We start from the raw sequence: 14,748 nt of genomic DNA on the forward strand, positions 1-14,748 counted from the left end.
CAGGGAGAGAGAGAGAGAGAGAGAGGCATGAAGAGAGATAGAGAGAGAGAGAGAGGCAGGGAGAGAGAGAGGGAGGATCATGTGAATGCCCTGACACAGGCTCCTTCCTGAAGCAGGCAAGGGTGATGTGACTGTCAGTAGGCCAGTGCCAAGATTTGCAGAACAGAGCTCTGGAAATTAAGGGATGGAATAGGAGATTGGTATCGCTCATCATCAGGAGAAAGCCTGGGACAGGGGCCCAACGCACCCTTCTGAAGCTAGGAAAAATATTTCTCCTCCTCCTGGTCCACAAGGACCTATACTATAGTTTTTTAATTAAAATACCTGGGCTTCCTGTGGCCAGGATGCTGCTTGGCAGATTCCACAATCTCCAGGCTGTAGTCAAGTCAGTTAAAATTACATGTCACTCAATGTCGCTTTGTCATTTAAATTAGGCTTCTACTCCTATGGGGCCTGAAGCACTTTTGTGTCCATATTCAGCCAGATTAAGAAAATTGGGAACACAGAACAAACACCAAACCATTCCCCCTGTCCCCAATCCCAGGTCTTAGTCTCTCTGCCTACACAGTTCCCACCAAGCTAAATGGGTTGAAATGAGGCCTTATGCTGCTGTTGAAGGAGCACAGGGTTGGTCACTAATGTCCTCAAGAATATTGCTTTAGTATACTAGTCTTAAAAAGGATAGTCTATTGTATTTACCTGGAGGGTCATCACCCAGTATCAACACCATAGTCTGCTAGAACACAAAAAACCAGACAAGCTTAACAGACAAGATAAATTAATAACGCTTGACTAATCAATTTATGTAGAAGCTGAAGACATTCCCCAAATTTTAAGTGCTATAATCCCTGACACAATGGAAAATGTAATTTAAAACGGCATAGGTCCTGGGATTTACAGGACTCATGTACAGACAGTGGCCATCCTCAACATTATGCCAATTTTATGAGCAGAATCTATATCAAGGCAGAGTATACTCCTTTAATACAGAGGATGAAAACTTAAGTGCATCAGTACCAAAAAAAATGGCGATTCAGTGACATCCATCATTTTGAAAATTTAAGTAAATAGCAACTAGTCGCTGGGTAGTAGAGTTTGAGTCTTGCTGAAAGAAAGAGACATGTTGTCGAACCTTTTTGTCTTGCACTCATCAAAATAGACGCAAGAATGCCAAATTTCAAAGGGAGCAATGATTTATATTGCATGAGAAAAAGTGCTGATTGGTTGGCAAGTGAGCTCTGATTTGTCGAGGCAGTGCCATAGAGAATGCATCAGTAAACTATTGTCCCCCAAGCGTCAAAAAAGGTACAATGCCTGCACATGTTCCTTTCGCTTGCAGAGGACAGCTCCCTGTGTATGAATCTATGTAGCTTCCAGCAAGTGGAATTGAGCCATTGCAAGTCCGACTGAATCTTAAATTTGTTGTTAGTGTAATTCTTAGCGCGCTCTGGATTGTTCAGCAAGTGCTGCCCAATCGCGGAATCACATCTAATGTTAGTTAACAGTCCCTGGAGTATGCTAAGAATTACATTAATAACACTTACAACTGCTAGAAGCTACATGTATTCAAGTGTTGCTAATGTAATTCTTAGCACACTCCAGGGACTGTTAATTAACATTAGATAGGATTCCGCAATTGGGCAGCACTTGCTGAACAATCGCGAGGAGCATGCTAAGAATTACACTAACAAAAAATTTAAGAGTGTCAGTCTGCCTCGCAATATGACTCAATTACGCTTGCTGGAAGCTACATAGATTCATACACAGGGACCTGTCCGCTGCAGGCAAAATGAACATGTCCAGGCATTGCGCCTTTCTGGAATTAAACAAAAGACTGGGGGACAATAGTTCCCCGGTGCAATCTCCGTGGCAACCCCGATCAGAGTTGACTTGTCAACCAATCAGCCCCCTTTACTCATGCAGTATAAATTGTTGCTCCCTTTGAAATTTAACATTCTTGCGTCCGTCCTGATGAGTACAAGATGAAAAGCTTTGGCAGCATGTCTCTTTTTGTCAGCAATAAATAGCAACTTTGAATGTAGCAGGTTATGTGAGGGTTAGGATGATATCTACAGTTCTGCATAAATGTGCAATGAGAAACAAATTTATTACACAGATGAACAAAACAGACACAATTACAAGAAATATGTTAAATTACGAGAGATTTAGCTGTTCCCCTTATGGCTCAGTTGGTAAGAATAACATATGCTGGACCATAAAATTAAAATCTAAGACTGCATTCATTACTGTTTTACTAGCTGTCTGTAAAACAGTTAAGAATTCTACATTTGACCTTGCCATCATTAGGCTAACAAGTTCATTATCTGATTTAACTATTAGTGGCCAATAGTGAAGGATGTAATGCTTTTCACATTAAACAGCTTATCAAGATTTATTCGCCCTGCTATTTTGGTGGTGTGCCATAGGATCATCACAGAACTAAACGTCAACGTGATTCACTGCTTTAAAAGAGATAGGAAAATGGTGAAGAGGGGAGAGAAGAAAAAGCTACACACAAAAAAAAAGTATTCATGATAAAAATAGCAAAATTCTTTGGGTTAGAAAAACATCCTGAAGCCAACTTTAAGTATTTGTGATATGAACTGCAACCTATGGGTGAAAACAGAAATTGGCTAATGAAAGCTACACCCAGCTTCTTCCCTGAGATGCTCAGTGTCTTGCTGCCTTGCAGATCTTATCATAAACCTCAGGGAATGCATCTTTGGAGTTCAGCTGCTCTCGCAACTTGTGGTACAGAGACCCATCAAACATCTCCCAGAATTCTTCTCGGGTCAGATAGCAATCAGCGTATAACATCTGAAAACTGACAGAAAAGACAAGATACCATTTAATCTTTTAAAATGGTTTTAAAGGTGTGTATTCTTGAGTGAATTTCCTGATCATGATTTACCAGATGTGTACTGTGCATGTGCAGAAACTGGCATCTCTGTATGATCTGTCCCTTAGGTAAGGCAAGGCCAAGGTAACACTAGCAGCAAAACTGTCACAATACTAAATGTAAAATCAGAGATACCAAACCTGAATTATAGTGTTCATTCTGGTCATCGAAAAACAAGAGGAGCAAAGTCAGTGCTATCCAGTCAATCGCAGCTATAAACTGTGCTTATATATGGTGTGCGCAAGGACAGGCTTGACTAAGATGCCACTCTGTGGTCAACTGGTTTGTCAACACTCACCACCAAGTATCAAATGAATCAGAGCCACTGGGAGATAGCAGAGGATAGCCAATGTCACTTGAAGTGTACCACAATAAGTAACAACAGTGGGCTAGAAAACAGGCACTCAGGGAATAGGGCAGGCCTGAACTTGACTGATCATGTGGTCAGATGTTCAGCCAGTGTTACCAACGCTGCTCACTGGCTATGAGCATGTTTGGCCATTTGGGGGATGGGGGGGGAATTGGTGTGTGTCAGCGGGAGAAAAGGAGGGAGCAACACAGAAGTCACACATCTGCCACCATTTAAAGGCAATCCACACCTTTAAAGGAGAGGTGCATTCTGGCAAGTGGGAAACACCGGGGCCCCCAGTTTCTCGGATTCGGCTTCGGTCACCCTGGCCCAGGTCGTGGACAGGAAGCAGGAGATCCTGCTTCCCCTCCCACCACCTAGAGAGCAGTGAGCCACCCTCACGCCCTCAACAACACCATCATCAGAGATAGCCATGGAGGTCAATGAAAGCCGCTAAGTACCCAGGACATGTCTGCAATGCTGAACACAATGCATAGTTGGCAAGGTAAAAATCGTACCTCAATAACTCTCTCCTCACACCTGCAGCCATACTATTCAACATGCACCTCCTTAGTACTAGGTAATGTTACCCCCTGTAGACTTCCACTAAGGAATTTTCACAGGAGGTGCACAATGTGCGGTCACATTAATTAAAAAAAAAATTCAACACATTTTCCTTCATTGAGTCTATAGAGGACATGGAGATGAAGGTTTGTGCAAGGTTGCTCCAGTCCTTAACTGTTCTTGGGAAAAAGGAATTAGCAAAGGAAGCATATTGGAGTGTGTGCAGTTGGAGCTCAATCACTTTTGGGCTTGATGTACTGCTCAGAAATATTTAATTGTCCATTCAAAATTTTATAGAGGCATGAAGACCTGTGGGCCTTTCTTTGGTTCTGGAGACTATGCCAGCCTAGTGACATGGGAGACACTGGTATCTCGCAAGTAATTGTTTGTAACAAAACAAGTTGCCCGGCGTTGAACTTCCTAAAGGAGGGTAATGTTTTTAGGAGTATATAGGTACTCAAGGTGTGGTCTGACTAGTGTTCGGTACAGCATTTCCTTCGTTGTAGTTGAAGAGTGATGGAAGTTCCATTTCACAAACTTGGCACCTTGGATGCCTACCTCCTGCTACCCTCACTCTCCTGCAATCATTGCAGCACACTTAACCCACCTCCGCCTTCTCACGCTCAGTACAAACTAATCGTACAATTTCAACCCTCACATCCTTATACAACAGCACTATTCAGCCACGATGGCCATATTCTCAAAGCAGCTTACATGGCTAGCACTGACAGGCACTTTTTACAGGACAAAAATCACACACATGATGTGGCAGATGGCAGCCAGAGAATAGTCTGCCTGCACACTTTTCACCCCACTTTGAAGATGATGTTCCATACATCACAGGCAAGAGTCAAGTCATGGGAGCGGTGAATGGCAACGACAGAGGAGGTAACCTGCAGCGTTTCTTCACACCTTCCAATGTCACTAGGCTGGCATAGTCTCCAGAACCAAAGAAAGGCCCACAGGTCTTCATGCCTCTATAAAATTTTGAATGGACAATTAAATATTTCTGAGCAGTACATCAAGCCCAAAAGTGATTGAGCTCCAACTGCACACACTCCAATATGCTTCCTTTGCTAATTCCTTTTTCCCAAGAACAAAAGTCTCCTTTTCCCTTCTCACCCATCTCATTCAAGAGGACAAATGCAGCTGCTTTTAGCAATCACTCATATGTCTCTGTTCCCCTTCACACTAAAAGCTAACCCACGTCCCTCTATTTAAATTCAAGGGTTAAAAACATTGAGGCCCCATGCCAGAGCAGGAAGAGGAGGGCAGCATTCAGAAGATGCACTTATCAGATGCTGACTTTGAGTGCCTGCACAAAACTGATGGACATAAATGATAAAGAGGCAATGTGGTATGGCCTCCTGCACAGTGCCTTCCAAGTCTCTCTTCTCCCAGCTCCCCTTCTTTCTCTCCTGCTTTCTTGCTGTGCCCACCCCCAGCCCCCAAAGGCAAAGCCTACTAGACCACGAGTTGAATAAACTCCTTCCAAAGCAGACAAAAGCATTCCAGCCCCAGTAAAAAGTTACCAGAACTCAATTCATTTGTGGAACACAGAACATAGCCATTAAAAAGCGCACAGGCTGACTGGCAGCATTAAAGGACAATCCAAAAACTAACCTATATGGAGAGGACAAGCTCTTTAAATAGCACTCCTGCAGGGTTCTGCTGTGCCACAGGTTGCTGGGTGGATTCATCACTGGGGCAGATTAATTTCACTAAAAAGTCCTACAACCAGCATAGAGCTCTTATGTTATTATATAAATGAGCTTCTTGAATAGTTCCAGTACATGCCCTAGAAGGCTATGGAGAGCTCAATCCCATATAGCAGGCAACATAGTTCCAGGACAGGGGCCTTAGATGCACATTTTATACCTGAAAAACGGGAACAACGTGATCCAATTGCTAGGCTCATAACTTCTGTGCAAAGCAGATTGTCACTTGGGTTGTTTCAAAATACAAAGCTCAATGTGGTTTACTGATGCCAAGAACCTGAACACAAAAACTCCAGTAAAAGAAATGGCAGTCAGGTGAAGGCACATGTACACCCACTAAATTTATTTTTCTCCAGTCTGTCTAAGTGTACCCTGCTGTGGCAGGACTCACCTGTGCGAATTGCGTAAAAATTGCTCCAGCTGTCGTGTTGATGCCTTAGCTTCAAACTGCTTGGCTCTGGGTTCTCCATAAGCCCCAACATCTGCATAGAGTTCAGCCTCATCACCCTTCGGATGAACCATACCTGGCAGGCTCGGTAGGGTAAAGGGGCACAGCCAAAGAGGGTAAACCTGCAGAGATCAACAAAGAAAAATAAAATACAAAATATGAGAGTTGAAAAAAAAATATATAAAATAGCTTCCCCAATGATCAAGTTACCACCCAATGTTGTGCTACATCACTGGCTCACAAAATATGGTAAGGGTATCCCAATTATCTAATAGTAGATTTTAATGAATTACTTTATTTATTTATTGCATTTTTATAACAGGCTACTCAGCCAAATCTTTAAAACTCTGTGGAAGTTTGTTACATAAAACAGTTAATTTACTTCAAGATGTACCAATGAGAGCACAGATACAAAGACATAGCTATACATAGCTCTCACTTCAAATTATTGTACAGCATGTTTCAGTCACCCAGCAGCTGTCTAGTCTAACTAAGCTCAGAATTAAGTTGGGTTTTTCTCTGCTGTTATGTCCCACTATAACTATATCTGTTGGGATGTAACAGTGAAAAACGAACAGATGGCTCTGGACAGGTTGTGTTAAGAACACTGAAGTATCAGTGATGAGATGCAAAATAATGAAATTTGTTCAATACTGTTTACTACAATGAATTTTCATCACCTCTCATGACATTTAATGACATTACCAACACCAAATTCCCTACCATCACCATCTTCAGGGGGGAATAACGATTGACCAGAAACCTAATTAGGCCAGTCATATAAATTCTGGGCTACAAAAGCAGGTCAGAGGCTGGGAATTCTGTGACAAGTAAATCACATCCTGACTCCCAAAGCCTGTCCATCATCGACAATGCACAAGTCAGGAGTGTGATAGAATGCTCTCCACCTGCCTGGGGGAGTGCAGCTCCAACAACACTCAAGAAGCTCAACACCATCCAGGACAAAGCAGCCCGCTTGATTGACATCCATTGATCACTTACACATTCTCTCTGTCCACTACTGGCACACAGTGACAGCAGTGTGTATTATCTACATGATGCACTGCAGCAACTCGCCAAAGCTTCTTCAACACCAATGTCCAAGCCTGCAATCTCTTCTGCCAGAAGGTGCAGGCCGCCTGACTTGGAGCTATAATCACCAATCCTTCACTGTCACTAGGTCTAAATCTTGGAACACCCTACCTAATAGCACTGTAGGTGTACCTATATCACAAGGAATGCAGCAGTTCAACAAGGCTGCTCACCGCTACCTTCTCAAGGGCAATTAGGGATGGGCAATGTTGGCCTTGCCAGTGACGGTTACATCCCATGAACAAATGAAATGACTATTGATTCCATTTATCTCTGCTTCCTTAAAAAGAGAAATGTTATACAAATGTATTAACAACTTTAAAGAAGCAGGATGATCATTACAAGCTACTCGGTCCATCTTAAGTGCAGCACAAACTCATCCCACCAGTTCCCATACTTTGATCTCACTGTGCAGGAAGACAATCAACTTCTCCAAGCTCTTCATTGGGACCAACATGTCTTGGACCACATGGTGCTGCTCATATAGCTTACGAATTGTTTCTCCTTGTGTAAGCTTTAGCAATGAAATCTTGGGAGGGACCATCCAACCGAAGATAAATCGGAAGAGTGGGTTATTGCCAAATGGAATGATATCCTTAAATGTAAGAGGGGATAAAAAAAATTACACACCTTTATAACAGTTATGTGTTAGTTTACAATATAATCTGGTGACAAAGTTATTCCTTTTGCATCTTCAGTAAACGTCCTATAAATTATAGTTGTATACAAATCTCTCCTGACATTTAACAGGTCAAATATGTTTGAAACTCTACTGCATTTATCAAGTTTTACACATATGAATGCCCTTGGAATTTAATAATATATAGACACAAGGACATAGATGTTCTCATTGAAACAAATTATATAAGGCCTTTCACATTAATCTTACACTTTATGCATTAAGCTAGGTTAAAAAAAATAGCAAATGCTGGAAATCTGAAAAGCAGAAAATGCTGAAAATACATAGCAGGATCATTAGCAACTGACAAGAGATGACAGGTTACCATTTTGGATGCAAATCCTTTGTTCGAAGGAACAAAGTTCCATCAAAGAGTCTACACACAAATTGCCCATTTCCAGCAACTTATTTTTATTCATTAAAGAAGGTAGTTTGCAATGTATTGCAAACTAAGAAAACTATGGATTTTGAAAACTATGTAGATTTCACGTTGTCACAATAAACCGAATGTAGAACAATTTATTGGGCATCTTTATATTTTACAACATGCCCATCGTCATTCATGTTCAGAATTTTAAGGCTAATAGGATCAGGCACTCACACTTTCCTCAGAGGTTGCAAGCAGAATTGGGTATGGTTTAAGCAGAACATACTGACGAGTAATACACAAGATTATAAACCTGGGAATTTAGTCGTTACGCCGACTTTCAGGATGACTTTAAACAGCTTATATGCACACCAGTTAACTTCAATAAGAGAATGGAAACAGTTATGGTCAGAATCTAATTTCAAAAGAATAATAGTGGCAGGAGAGCCAGATAATGCTTCTGAAACTAGGGGCTGAATTTTGTGTCCCGCGGGTGGGCGGGCGCCCAGCCCAATCGGGTGTAAAATCGCACGAGAAGACATCGGGCGAGTGTCCCAACGTCATCGCGTGCTTGTGCGATATTTCGCTTGGCAGGCATTTGCAAAAATCAGAAGTGCACCCAGCGACAATTAAGCCCATTAGCGGCGCAATTGTCCCCGAATTTTCGTGGCCTGTCCAATCTTACGGTTGGTGGACAGGCAAATCAGCCAGGCGGCCTTTGCATTTTTCATCAAACCTCATCCAAGGGCGGGGTGAAATTTCCGTTATGAAACAAAATAAAAATAAATATCTGTGGACAGCATTGTTATCAGCTCTATTTCCAGGTGATTGACTGTGACACATGGACATTTTTTTGCAGCTTTTTTTAAACTTTAATTCGTCATTTGAATATCTGCAGCTCCATGAGGCAGCTGTCAGCCTTCAGGGAGCTTTCTCGCAGCGCTCCCCTGTGCCTGTGGAAATGACATCGCTCACCCTCTTCCCACCACCAAACCCCCCAAACCCAGCAGCGCCGAGCTTTTCAGCACGTGTTTCACGCTGGCCGGCCGTTAATTGGCCGGCCGTTAATTGGCCGGCCGTTAATTGGCCGGCCAGCGTGAAATCGTGGTTGGCTGCCAATCGCGGTCAGGGGCCTCATTTCCCAACAGCTATCGGGCCCGCCGATCACGCACGCCTGCCAAAGGTAAAATTCAAGCCTAGTAGTTTGAGGTTGTATACAATTTTGTTTATGGTCTTCCTTCCCCTTCCTTTTCTCTTCCTTTCCGAGTGGTGGTTGATAACAATGTATAATGCAGCTAACAAAGTAAAACTTCCAATTAAGAACACATGCTTACAATTACTTTCCAGTGGTCTGTTATCAATATCACTTGGAATTTGCCAATTATATAATTTGTTAAATCGTGTGTGAATGGCATACATTTAAATGATATAATGGCTAACATAAGGGTTGAAATAACCATAAATCAGTCGTTTTTTTACTTTCAAGAAAGTCAAATGAATCCTTTGACTAAGCTATAACCCATTCTTCACACACAAAAACGAGCGAATTACACATGGAATTGGACTATTAGTATTCACAAAAGACTGTATAAATTAAGAATAATCCTTGACATTTTTAAAAGAAAATTTGGAATTTAAACTGTATGCCATTTGGATCATGAACGGTTAGCTTTTAAAAAATTATGGCTGTGAAATAATGAACAAAATGGCAACATTTAGGTTTAGAAAATACAGAGGAATGTTACATAAAACGTTATTTGAGAAGGGATCAGGATCCAAGCACCCTGCTTTGAAACACACAAAATGGAGTGTGTTCATGGAGGGAAGGGCTAAACCCATTCCACCTAACAAAATGCCTTTGTGCTACATTTAAGTGGAATGCAAAATCTTGCTCAACTGCAGGGAGTTTATTTTTCTAGCGATCTTGTGAAGCTAGAGGAACTGAAACGCTTGTGACCTTCACGTCAATCCTAGCTGCGATGTATACAGAAATAAGCCATCAAAATAAATTTGATCTTCTAGCATTCTAGCTCAGTAAATCCACAGAAATCAATTTCACAGAAAATTAAACTGGCTATAAAGTATACATTTCTCTGCAATCCTGGCAAACTACAGTTAGGGCAGGAACAACAGAGACCTGCAAGCCTGGAAGCAATTCCTCCATACCTGAAGTTCCCAGAAGATACTGCGAGTGTGGCGGTGATAGTAGTGCCTCAAAGGGATATATTCCACTGCACTGTGGCTCCCTCGCAGGTACTTTTCCACATGCTTAAAGAACCATGGCTTGTAATAATAGCCAATTCTATTTACCTAAAAGAACATATAACGCGTCATTTTTTAAAAAAAAGTTCAAACAGAAACAGCAATAGTTTAACTTCAATAATAGAAAGTGGGCTTATCAGCCCTTGTGGGGTGCTCGCGGTTTCTTTTGCCAAGTCATCATCATTCATTCAAAATTAATTAAAACAGTAAACTAACTAACTTGCATTTATGCAGGGCTTTTAATGAGCAGAAATATTCCAGGGCGCTTCGCAGAACTCTAATCCGACAAAAATGGGCACCAAACCAAAAAAAGGGGGATATTCGTCAGGGTGACCAAAAGCTTGGTCAGAGGATCAAGTTTTAAGGAGGACAGCAAAGTAAAAATGTGGAGAGGTTTTGGAAAGGAATTCCAGAGCATTTGGCCTACTTGGCCAAAGGCATAGCTGCCAGTGGCGGGGTGAAGGGAGAGGGATTTGCACAAGAGGCCAGAATTAGAGGAATGGAGTTCTTTGGGGCAGTTTCACGGGAGGTTAGTGATATTAGGATTAGAATTTTAACATGGAGACACTGGTGGACTGGCAATCAAGGTCAGCAAGGACAGGATGATGGTTGGGTGTGGGTTAGAATATTGTTTTAAATGAACTGAAGTTTACAAAGCATGAAAGATACAAGGCCAACCAGAAAAGCATTAGAAAAGTCAAATCTGGAGAGGATAAAGGCATGGGTTTCAGTAGCAGAGGAGGCAGGAGCGGAGACAAGAAGTATTACAGAGGTGGGCATAGACAGTCTTTGCGATTGGAGGGTACAGGATTGAAATCTCAGCTCTGGGTTAAATTGAGTGCCAAAGTTGCAAATAGTCTGTTTCAACCCGAACCAGGGAAAGGATGGAACCAATGGGGAAACTACAGAATTTGTGGCTGGGGTGAAGGTGCTGGTTTTAACTGAAGGAAATCATAGCTCATCCAAGACCTGATACTGGACAAGCAGAATGGTAGCACAGAGACAGTGGAAGAATAAAAATGGGTTTTGGCAGCACACACATGGAAGCTGACCAATTCTTCAGATGACATTGCCAAGAGTCAGCGTATAGATGCACAACAGAAGGTGGCAAAGGATAGGTCCTTGGGGGATTTCAGAAAGTATTACTGCCAGGATAAGGAAAGAAACTATTAGGTAGGGGAGGAACCAAGCAAAGGCAGTCCCACTGAAATTGGCAGAGTAAAGGCATTGGAGATAATCAAAATGCTAAATTGATGTTGTCAATGCGTGTTCAAATATTTGGAGGAAAGGATCAAAAACTGTTAAGTAAACACCATTAGAAATACACCTTATATTGGTTCATGGATTAACTGTTGCTTTAATGTGTGGTGAGGGGATAAAATAGGGATATGAAAATATTCACAGCTTGAATGATACATTAATCTAAACAAATCCATGAGCTGGATGGGTTGTGTAGTCATCTTTCCTGGTTCCTCTGTTACTCCAATTTACCTTATCTGGCTCAGCCACATCAGTCAAGACTCCAGTCATTATCACAGCCTCATCCAGTGAATACACAAGGCCCTCCACAAAATGATTTTCTTTATTTTGGGATTCCCTACTGAATGTTTCACAGATCTTCTTCAGGCCCTGCACTGGCTGGTACTGTAGGCGCACATACTTCTTGGCAGGGATGATCTTGATCTCTGCAGCAACAAGAAATCCCAGAGTACCACATGACCAAGGCACAGCATAAAATAAGTCTGGATTCTCTTTCTGAGGACAAGAGAGAAAAATAATTATTTTAGTAGAGTGGTGGGAGGCCCTTTCAAAAGGATAGGCAAACTCATTTTGTAACATGTTTCGGAGGCTGACTCAAACTAAAAGCGTTCCACAATCTATCTTATTTAAATAATTTTCGTAAATATTTAACCTCCCCAAATTCCTGGGTTCAGGGAGCAGCGTAAGGTAAAATTCAGGAGTGGCGAGAGTTAAAATGCCATCCCATTCTCTATTAATAGGCTTAACCTCACTAAAGGCAGTGCCTAGTACAAGGGCAGTAAAAGATTGCCTGTAACTCAACAGCCAGTCGTCTCAGGGATACCAGAAGTATGCCTGATGTTGGGACTCTTGAAGATCAAGTCCATAATGATGGAAGAGTTAGTGCCAGTATCATGTAACCTGTAATGCACTATGGTTCAAAAAAGCACAGAACTGTAACAAACATTAAAAAATACTGATAGCATATTAGAGACAAATTTGCATTTAGATAGCTACTTATGCCCCAAAATATCCAAATCGCTTCACATTCAATGAATTAAGGAATAGGAGGAGTGGAGCATGCAGCCCCTCAAACCTGCTCCATCGCTCAATGCAATCACGGCTGATCTTCCGCTCAACTCTAACTTCCTCCCCACTCCCCATATCCCTCTATCTCTTAATCCATCTCTCTCATTATTTTGAGCTACGATAATTGCATAATTGAAAACACAAAAATTCCAGTAAAGCAGGGCAAACAGCTGGAAGTCGTAATCTGCTCAGGAGCCAACGATATCAGAAGGCAAAGAGTCAAGGTCCTGCAGTCAAAGTTTCAGGAACTGAGGAGAAGTTAACAAGCAGGACCTCAAAAGGTAGTAAACCTGGATTACTCCCAGTACCACATGCGCGTGAGTACAGGAACAGCAGGATAAGATAGGTCAACAGGTCATGTGACCAAATGGGCATCACACTTTAGAAGGGATGGCCAGGCCTAAGAAATGATGCAGAGGAAGTCTACTAGAATGCTACCAGTGATGAAGAGTTTCAGTTGTGTGGAGTCTAGAAAATCTGGAGCTGCTCTCCCTACTGCAAAGAAAGCTAAGGGGAGATTTGGTAGAGATGTTCAAAATGACAAAGGATTCCAATAAGAGTAAATAAGGAGAAACTGTTTCCAATGGCAGAAAGGTCACTAACCAGAGGACACTTTTTTTTTGCTAGTTACCTTTAAAAAAAGACATTTCTAAAACAGCGAATCATTATGATTTGGAATATACTGTCTGAAAGAGTAGTCGAAGCAGGTTCAAAAGCAATCTTCAAAAAGGAAATTGGATAAATACTTAAAGGTGAAAAATTCCACAGGACTGTGGGGAAAGAGCAGGGGTGTATGATTAATTGGATAGTTCTTTCAAAGAACTGGCACAGGCATGATGAGTCAAATTGCTATGTTATTTGATGTTTACTTATTTAATATGATTTATTGTCAGGCAAGAAAGTGGAGTTGAGAACACAACCAGTTCAGCCATGATATTATTGAATGGCAGAGCAGGCTCGAAGGGCTGAATGGCCTGCTCCTGCTCCTAAGTCCTATGTTCCTATGATTAAAGATTACACAAACAGCATTTGGGATTATTGACTATTGCAAAGGGAGTCTTCAAAAGGGATATAGGTAGGTTAAGCGAGTGGACAAAATTTGGCAGATGGAGTGTAATGTGGGAAAATTTGAGGTTGTCCACTTTGGCAGGAACAATTGAAAAGCAGAGTATTACTTAAATGGATAGGGACTGTAGAATGCTGCAGTTCAGAGGGACCTGGGTGTCCTTGTACATGAGTCACAAAAAGTCACCATACAAGTACAGCAAGTAAGGAGGAAGGCAAATGGAATATTGACCTTTACTGCAAAGGGGAATGGAGTACTGTATAAAAGTAGGGAAGTCTTGCCAAAGCTGTACAAGGCATTGGTGTGACAGCACCTAGATTACTATGTAGAGTTTTGGTCACCTCACTAAAGGAGGGACATACTTGCATTGGAAGCAGTTCAGAGAAGGTGCACAAGATTGATTCCTGGGGTGAAGGGATTTGCCCTATGAGGAAGGGTTGAGCAGGTTGGGCCTATATTCTTTGAAGTTTTGAAGAATAAAAAATGATCTTATTGAAACAAATATTCTGAGGGGGCTTGATAGGGTAGGTGCTGGGAAGATGTTCTCCCTTCTAGTGGAATCTAGAACTAGGGGGCACAGTTTAAAAGTAAGGTTCTCCCATTTAAGACGGAGATCAGAGGAATTTCCTCCCTCAGAGGGTTGTTAGTCTTTGGAATTCTCTTCCCAATGAGCAGGTTGGGTCACTGAATACATTCACGGTTGAGTTAAACAGATTTTTGATTGACAAGGGAATCAAAGGTTATGGGGGCAGGTAGGAAAGTGGAGCTAAGGCCACAATCAGTTCAGCCATGATCGTACTGAATGGTGGAACAGGCTCGAAGGGCTGAGTGGCCTACTCCTGCTCCTGTTTCACATGTTCTTACACTTTTGGTTAAGAGAGGAAAGCTACCCAAGACACCAGAAGGATTTCTTGCTCCTTGAATAGTGCCGTAGGATCTTTAAAATCCATGTGGACCGCAGGAAGACAGTAAGGGG

General features: G+C 41.9%; 2 protein-coding genes across 3 annotated transcripts in view; both read right to left on the bottom strand.

The window, feature by feature from the left end:
• ttc22 (tetratricopeptide repeat domain 22) overlaps window positions 1-1,949 on the bottom strand; it is an 82,534-nt gene extending 80,585 nt beyond the window's left edge. For both annotated transcript variants that reach the window (XM_078560921.1, XM_078560920.1), the window contains exon 1: window positions 700-1,949. The gene's annotated coding sequence lies outside the window, so the exon portion shown is untranslated. The remainder of the gene's footprint in view (window positions 1-699) is intronic.
• Window positions 1,950-2,082: 133 nt separating this feature from the next.
• The window catches only part of dhcr24 (24-dehydrocholesterol reductase), a 29,080-nt gene continuing 16,414 nt past the window's right edge, over window positions 2,083-14,748 (bottom strand). The window contains exons 5-9 of the mRNA XM_078560922.1: window positions 11,870-12,133; window positions 10,283-10,426; window positions 7,468-7,665; window positions 5,922-6,100; window positions 2,083-2,824 (exon numbers count right to left, since the gene is read on the bottom strand). Of these exons, the coding sequence (XP_078417048.1) occupies window positions 2,671-2,824; window positions 5,922-6,100; window positions 7,468-7,665; window positions 10,283-10,426; window positions 11,870-12,133 (939 nt within the window). The 3' untranslated portion in view covers window positions 2,083-2,670. The remainder of the gene's footprint in view (window positions 2,825-5,921; window positions 6,101-7,467; window positions 7,666-10,282; window positions 10,427-11,869; window positions 12,134-14,748) is intronic.

The sequence above is a fragment of the Cetorhinus maximus genome, chromosome 17 (genome assembly GCF_964194155.1).
Source record: "Cetorhinus maximus chromosome 17, sCetMax3.hap1.1, whole genome shotgun sequence".
NCBI classification, from domain to species: domain Eukaryota; kingdom Metazoa; phylum Chordata; class Chondrichthyes; order Lamniformes; family Cetorhinidae; genus Cetorhinus; species Cetorhinus maximus.